Source organism: Centroberyx affinis, unplaced genomic scaffold (genome assembly GCF_046629955.1).
Source record: "Centroberyx affinis isolate AG114_WGS23_722 - 3 ecotype Tasmania unplaced genomic scaffold, CSIRO-AGI_Caff_v1 ptg000993l_1, whole genome shotgun sequence".
Taxonomy (NCBI): domain Eukaryota; kingdom Metazoa; phylum Chordata; class Actinopteri; order Beryciformes; family Berycidae; genus Centroberyx; species Centroberyx affinis.
In genome coordinates this window covers 1-13,852 of record NW_027279558.1, presented here as the reverse complement: position 1 = coordinate 13,852, position 13,852 = coordinate 1, and the positions used below count along the sequence as shown (strand labels likewise).

Genomic DNA, 13,852 nt, shown 5'->3' with positions numbered 1-13,852 from the left:
AAGCTACTTTAATCAGTTGGTTATAATCTCAGACCACTGAGTGTGTGTGTGCAGAATAAAATGACAATCAACGGGGTGAGTGGAGTTGAGGCACTGACATCACTGGAATCGTAGATATTACTGTCATGGCCAACAGCCGAGTGTCCTAATCTGAGAGCACACCAAAGCCTTGAGGGCTTATCTCACCATTTCTCCACATTATGGATTAACATGTTATTTAGCAGGGCGCCTTCAAATCAGGAAGACATGTCTCTCTCACAGATTTCAGCAGGGCGGCACATAGCTGGCAGCGAGGCTGATAAGCAGGAGCCCTGTCTAAAGCACATCCTACTTTTATTCTATATTAAGCCTTGAGCGGTTAGAAATAAATCTACTTAGGGGACCAGCATTCCCAGTCTATGGATTATTATGGGCAAAAAGCTCTGCCTGAATCCCATGCTTCTGATCCACAGGCTAAACGTTTGGACGTCAGGTGAAATTCATATTCATGTTCCTATCCAACGTTATTTACATATATATTTTTAAACCTTTATTTATTTGGCGAAGGTTGACTGAGCAGGCACGATCTTTGTTTTAGCACCACCCTGCTTCACATTCATACAGTTAAAAGTGCTATGTGTAGCATTTTAACATCAACAAATCATGACCACATTGATTTTGAGACATTCGTATAATTACAGTAAACAAAAAAGACAAAAAAGCTGAGTAGATTGGCAGCCTCTGTCGGCCTCCACACTGCATTTTACATTGTGTGCCATCGGATCGGATCTCACAGTAAAGGTCAAGTCTCAACATCCTCTTTGTGACAGGAAACAATGGGGTCTTCATTTGAGAAACACCAGCACTAACAATATCACTGGTGTGAGATACAGGATACCAATCGTCTCGACCATGGTCTCATTTATTTTCAGCAATTACACTAACGTATTGCACTGTTTCTGACAATAATATATACAGTAGATGTTTAAAAATGCTAAACATAGCACCTTTAAAAATATTTCCCATTTAGCTCCATTAGCCTACACCTGGGAGCTTCCCAATACAACCAGTCTTGGGTTACTGGCCACCGAGCAGATCCACTGGGATTAGGTGCCTTGATCGAAGGCGTTTTGACACCAGTTGTCTAGCAAAGGAGAGCATTCATTCATTTCCCAGCTGGCTCAGGTTTCGAACCAGCTCCCTTATGGTCACAGGGCCGGGTCTCAAACTTTTAGGCTATCACTTCCCCACATTTGTCATAAAACACTGGTTATTTTGACTGAAGGTGAGCCACAAAGGCATAAAAGATCTAAGCATCTGTGAAAAACCATTCTTTAATTTTGCCTGTAACTGACAGATGATATATTGAAAACCCTGGGACCAAGTCAAACAACTGAAATGCATTGTAATATATCAAGGATAAATCAAGGATAGCTGCAGTTAACTGCATCAGGACAATTACAATAGATGCCAATCACAGACAAGCATACTAAATTGACTTTCAAACACTTTCCTGTGATTATGTAAATGTTCTGGCACTCATTGTGTTGTCCAGTGTAGCAAACCCCACCCTTCTGGATCAAAACAAACCATAAAAGGCATTTGCAAATTACTATTTGGCCCAGGTCTGGTTTGGGCAAACGTTCAATGAATTTGTTTATTGTCTGATTTAGGGATAAACTATTGCTATCTTTAGCTATTATTATTTTAGTCTGAAACCAGTGAGGCGAAGACAACACCAGCAAGACCAGACTTGCATGTCTCTATGAAAACAAAATATGTTACAACCTCTATTCCAATTTTAGCAGTGCACACCAAGCAGAAAACAATGAGTGCAGAGAGACCACTTAGGAGACAAGAGCAACCTATTTCAATAATGCATTCACAATGCAAAACAAGAGGAGCTCCTTCCAAGTTCTGCATTTGGCTTCAAAGGAACAGCCCTAATTTCATTAGTGGGCTATAGAGGATCTTGGGCTGTGCCAGGTGACTAAACCACTTACTCTTAGTGATGAGGTATGTCTCTCTGGATCAGTGCTATTCTATCATTCATCTTGTTTTCATTCTCTGATACACAATATATCTTTTGGCTCACAGTAGGAATATTAATTTAGATCAAATGGCCTATATGCCTCCAACAAAACTGAACTATAGGTTTTATTTGTAATGTAAGTTTTACTCAATCAGCCATATTACATTTATTATGTGGCCTACATTTTATATCTCATGCTATGAAGGCTGATTTGAGTCCAATAGCCTACAGTCCTTTAACGAACCCATTAGAGTTCATTGGATGGAGTTTATTCTACTATTCTCCAGTGCCTGGCATGAGACACTGCTGATTAACTGCAATTTCTAGTTCTTGATGTTAAACCACAATCACAATTCATGATTACACAATTCAAACCCATCCAAACAAACTCTGGATCTAAATAATCCCTGGATTTTCCCTTTGTTTTTTAATCACACTGTATTGATTTTGATAGTGAGAGGCATTCTGCTCCTGTATATCACTCAATATAGCCAGGATTCTATGGTAAATGGCCTATGGCTAAATCCAAACTGCAGACAAAATACTGTAAATGAAAGCCTGATCTCCTGACATATACAGCACAACTAGAAAGCATCAATGCAAAGGACACACAAGGAGTAAAGCCCCAAGCTAAAAAGGTTCAAATCTCTCCGTCTGATTGGGCCTCTCTCCCGCTCATTAAATCTATAGTATCTTCTCTTCCAACTTCTCCCTCTTGCTCTCTCTTAAGCCCCTCTGTATTTCACTCCCATTTGAGAGCACTGCTGCCCAGCTACAATGCCCTAAGAAATGCTTGTCAGGCCTGTGAATGTCCTCCATCCTCATATATTGTTAAGTGTAGCTCTAGGGTGAAGATGAGCAGTCATTTTGGTATGCTGCTAAAAGGGCTATAATGGAGGTCCATTCTTTTATTCCTTTTGTGATACTCTACCGATCCCTGAAATTTCATCTTTTCATCCATTTTGTGAAAGAGAAATGGACAGCTGCAGTGATGCTGCATTCACGTCCTATGGGCACACTGCAACCACCTGACGGTTCAAACGATGAGTGCAAAGACAGTGCTCACATGTTCAAACTTGTCTGAGGCCGTCCAACACGAGGATTGAAGTTTTCTGTAGACTTTTATTTCTCATGAGCAGCCTTTTCACATGCACTTAGTGAATGATACATTTGAGATTATATTTTACAGCGAAATGAAACACTATATAACACAAAATAAAAAATTCCAGCAAATAGTTGTGTCCTGTCATGGTATATAAAAGATATGATCAATCATAAAATTACTTATGTGGTGAAAATCATTCATTTGAAATGTCTACAGTATACAGTATATATTTTTTCATACTTAAATATATTCAGTTTCAAAAAGTATGGATTCCAGCATTAAGAGGTTGTGCAAAATAACAGCAATAGACCTTATCAAGACAAAGAAAAAAAAAGAAAAAAATGAATGCAGTATGAAATAAATACAGATATATATCAATATATTTAAGACATAAATTAAATCAAAATGAGAATATGAAGTAAAACAAAGTGAAATTTCAGCCTATACAGGATGTGCAAAAGTATTCACATTAACAGGTCTACAGAAGGTGCAGATCTGGATATGTGCATTACACACTATTCACCTTATCAAAAACTCTATAGATGAAGGTGTCATATGTACTGAAAACTGACAATGTGCGCTGTTGTTTGTTCCCAGTATCGGAACATATTTATAGATGAAGGCAGCATATGTACAGACAAAAAATGTCCAGAAGACATGTACAGATTAGAAACAGTGCAAGCAGATGTTGTACAGATTAGTCCACAGTATATGAATGCAAAAAGCAGTCCTGGATCATTTGTATGGACAATGCAGGCACCCAGCCTCAGCACCCTCCTAGTTGGCTGAGGCTGGGACCGTTTGAACAAGACACATTGTAGAGTCTGATGGCTGTTGGCACAAAAGAGCACCTGAAGACTGCTCAAATCTTGCCCAACGAGGGCAGTTCAGACTAAACGACTGGTCCGCTTGCCGCCCACTCGAAAAACTGTTCACACAACGTGTCGGGAAAAGATGGACCATCTTTTCCCGATTTCACACATGAAGACGAGGAATCACACACTATCCGATTCTGTCATTCAAAAGCTTTTTCCCATTAGTTCAGAGCAGTTAACTGTTACAAAAGAAGTACAATTAAAATAGGTATAATTACAAAATATAGATACAATTACAAAGACTTATTTAACTTAATTTGCAACTGCATATTTATGTGGACTGATCCAGGCACGTTGCCATTTTATACATGATTTATTCCTCCAAATAACATTGTTTTGCAGCTTATCAAAAGTGGAGCAAGTGGAGTTGGGAATCTTGCTGATGTAAACTCCCATTGGCTGTTGCCAGTGTCACTCTCAGATTTAAGCATTGGTGAGCCTGACCAGACTTTGGCCTGACAAAATCAAACATGTTTTAAAAAAGCATGAAAAACCAGCCTCCACTCCCCCCGATGGTCAGGATGGTCCAGGTGGACTTAGAATCAGCGTAAAACTCATCTAGTGTGACCTAGGCTTAAGATACTGTGTGTTGCACCTTGGGGGGACGAGGTGGTGGCTGAAGGTGCTCTGTCACTGCATCAGCTCACCATGGAGAGGATGAGAGGTGCTGCCTAGGATAGAGTTCAGTTTAGTCCTCATCCCCCTCTCTGCTACTGCCTCCTGGGTGTTAAGCCTCACCCCAACAACAGAGCCAGCCTTTTTCATCAGTTTGTTTATCTTGCCTGCCTCCCACTTCTCCCCTACTCTGCCTGTTCTTGTACAGTGCCTCCATGTTGTCAGACCAGTCCAGTTTATTTTTGATATGCACCCCCATGTACTTATAGGACTGCACCACCTCCATCACCTCATCCTGGACGGTGGTATCAGTGGCTTCTTGCTCAGTTGGAAATCCACTACTAGCTCCTTTGTCTTACTGACATTGAGCTGCAGATGGTTCTCCTTGCACCGCCCAACAAAGCTCCCCGCCAGACTCCTATGCTTGTCCTTGCTCTCACTGATACATCCCACAATAGAGGACTCATCAGAGAAGGTCTGGAGGGGGCCTGACCCAGAGTGGAATCTGAAGTCAGAGGTGTAGGCTGTGAACAAGAAAGCTGTCCTCCTGCCACTCTGCAGCATGTCCGACACACTGCTGCAGAGGTGGACAAAACGTGGCCTATCTGTTAGATAGTCCGTAATCCAGGAAACCATGGTGTCGTCCATGTGAGTCATCACAGTCCACCTGCATCAATCCAAGCTTCTCTCTGAGCACTGGAGAAATCAAATCATGTTTCTCATCATGCTTCCAGGGCCATGGTGTACTCAGCCACATTTTTGTCAGTAAGGGAGGAGAAGAAGTGGACAGAGGGGAAGAAGCGGACAGCATGAGTGTGAGGTGGATGGGTCGTGGTAAGTGGGGTCCTATTAGGCCGTCCTGCCATGCTGAAAGGTGGAGAGGTGTCCAACCTTTTGAAAAACATGTTTAACATGTTGTCTTTGATCCCCTTCTGGCTGCCTATAGCCAGTGACCCTTCTCATCCCACTCCACACCGCCTTCACACTGCACTTTTTTCCCCCAAGTAGGGCGGTCGTATCTATCTCCCTTCCCCTATGATGTGAATTCAGTACAACATGCAGCAGCGGTGGTTCCAGGTGTAGGCTAATCGAGCTAAATGGGAGGTGTGACCCTTGCCGAGCCCCATGAGGGCCCTTTATTCTGGGCCACATCTCCAAGGTGAGCCAGGAAATGAGAACAGCCATCCGCTCTCATCTGCTGTGAGCCAACAATGTTGTCACGCTCCAGTACCAGTCATTACCATGTCCTTTTGGCAGATGTGTAAGACATTCTTATTAACATCTCTCTCTAAAAGTTGTTACACATTTTAATGCCAGCAAATATGTGACTATTGTTGTTGCAAACAATAGCCCCGATGATCTGATTTCTGCTTCCATTGAGACCAGTTTTGGAGTTGTGCTTCATCAAAAGCCCGTGGGAGTGGAAATGATGAAAGATGCCAAAAGACAAAAAACAGCGGCTACTGAACATAGCGCCGATGTTCACAACCACAATTCATTTGACAGTGTAATCCTACACAAATTACGTTTAAAAGCATCATCATTACCTGTGTGATATCTGATGAACAATTATGGGCCTCCCACTTGTTGGGGTTTTTTTTTTTAGTTACTGACAGGATGAGGAGAAATAATGAAAGGCTGATGTAAAATCACCATTTCATCTGTCCCCAGAGCACTGCCACTTTAAGTTGTTAGTCAGACGTTGAAAGGCTTGCCTCGGCTTTGCCGTCAGATCCAAGAAACGAGCAGGTGGTGATGGTCTTTGTGTGTTGTCATCCCTAATTCAGCAGCGAAAGAATCCCTCAGAGTAACAAGCATCAAAAAGCAACTCCAGCAACTCAAACGACCAGGTTAGCTGATGCACACAACCAGACTTCTTACTGACGCACCCACACAAAAGACCGCACATGCACACACACACACTTGATCTACAAAGGAGGTAATACACACTAATCCCCATCGCTTGCTCTCACCCTCTTCTGCTCTCTCCCTCATAAACACACGGTCTGTTTATTGACTCTAGTCATGTCTCTCCCTCCCTCACTGTCAATATAACAATTGATTTTTGAGACAACTCAAAGAACAAGAAATAAAGACAAATACTTTTAAGAAGTCTGACCTGGGAGAAATTGGGAGTGAGTGAGCAAGTGAGTGAGTGAGTGACAAATTAATTGTTAGTACCAGGGTAATGAATGCATGGAACGCCTTTCAAGAAACACTGGTCTACATGAATATAGTAATGTAATACTCAAATATATCCATATACCTTTGTCCTTTGCTGTGTATTGTTCCCTGGCGAGGACCAGACTAGTTGCAATGTTTTAATCTATTCTTGCCAGACAGACAGAGTGCCTTGGAGGTTTTTCTACAGGAAACTACACGGTTTTTACTAGATCTTCATGTAGAATTTCACAGACTTCCTACACATTGGCTCAATCGACTAAGCTGTTAGCTATATCCAAAGAGCATCTGTCCAGTCTACACTAAAGACCCTATGCAGTGCTCCTTCCCATATCTTTACTTTTGACTTTGTTTTAAAGCCTACTATTTTCATTTCTCAGTTTTAATGAATGTATTCCGAAGGTTATCCTCAATTTGTTTCCTCTTACTTCGCTAATGACTTCAGTTATTTTTGGCAAGGCCATGCAAGAGTGGTGCTGTTATGTATTAAGTCATGTGCTTTATACTGCACAGCAGAAAAACAGTATTTTGCTTTTTTTAAGCTTTGCACACTGTGGTTCAGCACGATTGGTAAAACAAATTTTGGCTGGCTACTCATCAGTCAAGATGCCAAAGAGAAAGCAAGCTATATTAGGCAGAGGGACCCCTCCCACCCCCATGGAGCTTTTCAGGAATTGAGAAAAACAGCCTTATTTTAAGACTGACAACCACAAAACCTTATCAACAGTTGTAAATTAATTTAATAGGCCCTAGTATCACGGAAATTGATCTAAGGAACATGTAAACCTTTGGTTCAAATAAAAACATGAAAATCACAAAAATTGGAGTTACAAGGTTTTTCCACGACAGCACACTGACACTCCTTGGTCACACCCATGGTCAAACTGAAGGGCAAGGAGAGGACATCTACTGTACCTTGTTAACACAAACATGTTCCCCCTATTTAGCCTAACTGTAGACTCTGGGTAAACAACATTTTCCCCTGGTTAAATATGAACTAAATTAGCTCTGGTGCTTCTGCTGTGCCTCTGTCTCACCTAGCCAGAGGATCCGGAAATCCTAGCTGAGCCCTTGACTGGAATGCATCATTCAAGATCAGATTATCAAGATTAGTTTTCTAAGGCATTCGTATGCATGTAAAGCCTGTGAAGCTGCAGAATGGCAACAGTTTATACAGATTAAAAACTGTCAGTATAGAGTGTTTTTTTCCACACTGCACACCTTCCAATGGAATACGGAAAATTGCTTTTGGGTAACCACTGAATTTGCTACGCAATGCAGGTGCGTGCCTCACACCAAATGCAGTCATGGGATGTCCACACAGGTAATGTCTGTGACGAAAGCAACATCAGGTCTGCAGCCTCATGATGACAGAGGCCTTATATCATAAACACACAGCAACAACATGCACATAGGTGGTAGACCATTAGAGGGGGAGTTTAGGGAGATGACACCTCTCATATTAATTAGGACACTCTCTATGCGTTGGTAATAAATGGGGGGGGGGGGGGGGGGTTAAATGTGTAGGGAAGCGCAATTTTACCTGCTCGTCACCCGCTTGTTACATGGCAATAAAACATCCTGCGCAAATATAGGTTACCAGGTTAATTTCATAAATAGGAAATGTTTGTCCCCACTGACCTGAATCGTGCAGGTGTACTCCGAATCGTCCAGCAATCTCACAGTACAGTCGCATTCCCTGTCTAGACTCCTGATGCTGCCACTCATCAATCGGCTCAGCATCTTCTCGTTCGTCTGCGTACGGGACCAGGAAGAACGGCGCACAGCACATACAGACAAGTTTAGATGTTGTCACGTTAACGGCGTCCTTGGTCTTTGGTCCAACACCTGACTAGCAGCAACGACAGTGTGGAGAGGTGGTGGCGGTGGTGGTGCATCGTTTTACCAGTGTGGCTGTGCAAGTGTGTGTGCTCGCACAGACAGCTCGCTGGCTGGAATACCACGCTGCGTTTCTTCAGTCAGCGAGGAGTGAGAAGAGCGCTACTGCCGCTGCTCTGCTCTGCTCCAGCTACTCTGTTCCCCTCATCACCATACCTTTACCCCCCTCCTCGTCGTTGCCGCTCTCAATGCTGCTGGGCGGAGCAGGGGTTGAATGGCGGGGCTGTCAGCCAATGGCGAGCCATGAAAGAGATGCTGCCTTCAGAGACTTCGAAATAAGCTCCGACATTCAGTAAATAGCCATGAAGTAGAGAAAATGTACAATGGTCATGTAATTTATTTTTTCTTTTTGTTAGCTGTTAACCAATGATGTGTATTTTGGTGTACATTTTATTATTTGACAACAAGTTAAACAAGTCGTAAAATTAGAAATATACAGCCATTATATTATCACATTAACCTTACCATTGTTACTACATTGTTGGGTCGTTCATGCGCTGGTCAGGTAATCGCGATATTTCCCACAGCCCCTGAAGGCAGCAAGAGATACCATCATTCCATCATCCACAGGTTGATCTCTCTCTCTCTCTCAGTCAGCACGACTACAGCAAATACTCCTTGTACATTAATGGTATTGTGTAGGCTACGCAAAGCGGTAAAGAGAAACATTGTTTCCATCCTATATAGGCTACAGGATTCCCCTCACGCGCCTCACGTAAATTAATGCACCAAGGCACATCCGCGAGTAGTAGGTGTGTATCTTTGCCAGATTTGTATGTTTTTAACCTTTATTTGTCAGAGCACCATGCTGTTTTCCAGCACTACATCCAAGTTGTTACATTCACACCTGACATCCTGCACAGTCTTCTACCGTTGGCCACTGAGCAGCTCCACTGGACCAGCTGAGAGATAAATGCCTTGCTCGTGGGTTCAGGGAGAGGAGAGCGGTACTCATGCACTTTCTCCACCCACATTTCCGAGCCGGCATTCATGTTGGCAACCTTCCTGCCACAAGCAAACGCCAGCTTGTGGCGCTGCCCATCTTAATCAAATTGCGCCTGTTCATCTTTTTCTGAGAACATTTTGTCACGAATAGGTTTCAACTTCCGATGACGTCTGAGGACGATAGAGAAATAGAGAAAAACTCCCGCCATGCCCCGGTGAGTTTGAAGTATCATGTTTCTTTATAATATGTCTCCTTCTGGTGGCGCTTTACGGGAAGCGCATTGAAGTAGGGAAAATATCCGTATAAGAGTTCATATTATTCTAGATACAGAATATTTGGCTTCATCTTGCCTTTGACACATTGAATCTCTCTGAAACTCCGGATCCCCCTTTCCCATCATCTACGAGTCTGCAGGTTTCCATTCCAACCAAACACTACACCAGCTGATCCCGTCTCTGGTTGAGGGTGTGCTGATCATTAAACTCAGTTGGTGTAGTGTTTGGTTGGAATGAAAACCTGCATACACCTTTGCTTTCGATGGTACAATGATCGGAGACTACTGGCATGAGTCTGAATCTTTAAAAGCCTTTTCAAATGTTTATGCAGAAGATAAGCACCGCCTGGCCTGCAGGCAATAGAGATAATAGCCGATTCAACCATGCGGTAAGGGTGCTGCACGTTCGCCTAAAGTAAATACCGAGTCGGGTTCTGTTACAAGATCAGGAACAGCCAAATAGTACCCACTGTAGCTGTCTGTAGTTTATTCAAAACACAGCTCATCTGCCGTGACATTGTTCCACAATGCCGTGACTCGGATTCGAACCGAGGTTGCTGCGGCCACAACGCAGAGTACTAACCACTATACGATCACGGCGAGCTACGATGAGCTGTCGTGCCGCATGAGGCTCAGACATGCTGTTTTGAATGCTGTACAACTGGGAGGGACAGGTCTACTGGAGAGAATTCAGCTGTTGGTTTGTGTCATTTCTTCCTCCCTACTAGAACAAACCCTACATTTAATGGCTGAAATAAAAACCAGAACCTGTCTTGTTCGATCTTAAAAAAAAAATACTTTAAAATAGGCTACTATGAAATGTAACTCTCCATATGCAGATAGTCAATACGTTTTTGGCTTTGAGTGGGATATACCCATACCTGACAGTTTATCTCAAAGGCAGGGCTTCTCAAACCTTTTCATGTCACATTCCCCCAAATAGACACACTTTAAGTCCATAGCCCCCATCTGAGGGATTTATCCCAGCGACCCTCATAAGAGAAGATTTTTGTTACTGATTCATTTTTTAATTGTGTAAATGTCTACACACTAGTCCCACGTGTGGAGAAAACAACAGGGGGTTTTACCAAACCTTCATGGAAAACATTCTCACCTTTGGATTCCTCGTCTGGTTCAGTTCCTTAACACTCGTCAATAAAAACAAGTAACACAAATCATTAATATCTCAAGCAAAATCTGCAGAATCAAATGCCGGGACATTACATCACTGTTCAAATCACGTGCGATACACAAGGCAACCCGGATCATAGAAGACACTACTCATCCACTCAACAGCCAATATGAACTACTCCCATCAGGACGTAGGTTTCGGACCCCACTCCACAGGACAACACGAACAAATAAAACATTCATCCCCACATCCATAGGTCTAATCAACAACGGACTCTGATCACTGTTCCCCACGGTTCCCCACTGTTCCCCATTTCCCCCCCATGTCCAATCATGTATGTTTTGTGTCCTGTTATGACATTAATGTGATGTCCTGTTTGTCTTGTGATGATGTTTCTTTTCTTTTTGTTTGTCGTTTGCCACCGATGATTGTACAGAACAAATTTCCTAACGGACAAATAAATATTCATTCATTCATTCATTCATTCATCTTTGCAATATCAGATCAAAAACATGTTACATTGCCACTGCAATTCCAAAATCTGACCCTAGATCTGAGTCCTCTGCACAATGACAAAAGACCTGACCCAGATTATGACAGTCCCCCCTTTTGTATATTCATCATCTTTGAAGAATCTGTCTTATTAGGATGGAGTGACCACAGTGGGAAAGGCACCAAATGATAAGTTACTGATCTCCCACAAGGGTCCAAACACTGGACTCAAACACACCTGCGCTCAAGAGACTAAATGGAAGGCATGCTGACCTCAGACCTCACGCTCAACTACTCCATTTGTTTGATCTATCTGTTACCAGATAAGCACAGCTTCAACCAGAGAGGAAGAACTAATCAGTGGAATCAGTTGCTGTAGTGTTTGGTTAGTATGAAAACCTACTTTCTCTGTTCATGGTTGAGAACTACTGCTGTAGGTCATGTACGGGTCAGTACTAGAGGTTGGCAGCGCTTTGACCGTCTACTCCAAATTTTGTTTGCAGTAGCGACACCTGGTGGACAAATGACAAACTGGTGGGACTGGAACGTCTCTCAGGGTTTCGCCGTCTTTCCTCTGGTTGGCTGGTCGCTGCTGCATACGTAACAGGGAACCTCCTACGTTTTGTAACGCACAACGTGGAGGTTATCAAACAAAATTCTCCAGTAAACACAACATCTTGAAACTCGAGGGGAATTTGGTTAACAAACTCGAAGGTAAGCTCTAAACTGAAATGTTACAATCGTGCATCGTCCTCATGTAACTGCAGGATGTGACTCCCCGTCGCTGCACTGCATGTATCTGGTAGAAAGTAACGTTATGTCGCTATCTAGTTGGTTAATTGTATGGAGGTCCAACTTCACAATTCACATTGTCTCCAAAAATGTTCCATCTTGTATGTCTAAGAAATATGACAGGAATTCGAGTCAATGCAATTGCTCATATCGTGCACACATGTCCATTTCAAGCAGTTTTATGAATGGACCTAACCAAACAACATGAACATCAGGAGGACGTATTAGCTTTGCAACAAAGGTACCGACAGATGTGACAACCATCTTATCAAGAGTTAAAGGAAATTGTTCACTGGAAAATAAGTATTTTTCTAAGTGACTTCAAACAGTTTGAATTGTTTAAGGTCCGAGAATGGCCTCTTCATCATTTTGAATTTGTGGTTTAGCCAGCCTATTGTATATGCACAGTTCGATATGTTGTAAAAGAAAGACCATATCATCACCTTTGCCGCTGTCTTTGAACATGCAGATGATGTACTTTGTGTTTTACAGTGGGACGCACTGGCATTGGGCTATAGGATCTCACTGAAAGTGCACCTTCTTCCAGTTTATGTCTATTAAATTTATAATGTTTGTGTTTGATGTGTTCCCACCACACAGGCATGGCTCATACATGTATCCACTGGTTCCGCAAGGGACTCAGGCTGCATGACAACCCAGCACTGATGGCTGCTCTAAGGGAGTGTAAGGAGATCTACCCTGTGTTCATCCTGGACCCTTACATCCATAACACCCATGTTGGTGTCAACCGCTGGAGGTTCCTCATCGGAGCCCTCAAAGACCTGGACTGCAGCCTCAGGGAGCTCAACTCCAGGTACAACAGGAAAGACTACCCTCAGAAATATTGAGTACTAAGGACCAAAGGCTCATAGATTATCAACAAAACATTATAACATGTGCCATTGCTTCTAGTGATTTCAGTAAGGCTAAGTCTCAATTTCATTTTAATGTTTCTATAACAGAACATATAGCCTGTTGCATCATGAACAGATGAAGCAATAGGCCCTTTGTGTTTGCCTCCTTCAGGCTGTTTGTGGTGAGAGGGAAACCGGAGGATGTGTTCCCCAAGCTGTTCACTAAGTGGAAAGTAACAAAGTTGACCTATGAGTACGACACGGAGCCCTACAGCCTGAGCAGGGATAAGAGGGTCACCCTGTTGGCCAAAGAACATGGAGTTGAAGTCATCTATAAAATCTCCCACACTCTCTATGACATTGACAGGTACGCAGCACTCATGCTAAACTTGTATACACAGTGGGGGATTCACAAAGTGGGACCCCCCGTACTCAAGTTGGGCTGAATGTAACGTCATATGTTCACGCCCTAAATTTGGAACTCGGAGCCTTGTTTTTTTTGTTCTCATTAACCTCAACCATTTACTCAACTGTTACTGGAGAAGTATTTGGTCAAGTTTATGTACCAGTGCTGCATCATACGATTTGAGAAGACTGATTATCAGTCTTGTCTTCACAGGATAATTGAAGAAAACAATGGGAAGGCTCCCCTGACTTACAACCGTCTGCAGGCAAT

At 42.8% G+C, this 13,852-nt stretch overlaps 1 protein-coding gene and 1 non-coding gene across 2 annotated transcripts in view; both read right to left on the bottom strand.

Annotated features, from left to right (window-relative positions):
* Positions 1 to 8,530, bottom strand: part of LOC139646568 (FERM domain-containing protein 5-like) — an 84,415-nt gene extending 75,885 nt beyond the window's left edge. Inside the window, exon 1 of the mRNA XM_071522469.1 lies at positions 8,429 to 8,530. Coding sequence (XP_071378570.1) covers positions 8,429 to 8,530 — 102 coding nt within the window. The remainder of the gene's footprint in view (positions 1 to 8,428) is intronic.
* Positions 8,531 to 10,434: 1,904 nt separating this feature from the next.
* On the bottom strand, positions 10,435 to 10,506 carry trnah-gug (transfer RNA histidin (anticodon GUG)). Its single transcript has one exon. It is a non-coding gene; the product is annotated as a tRNA-His (tRNA).
* Between the last annotated feature and the right edge of the window lie 3,346 nt (positions 10,507 to 13,852).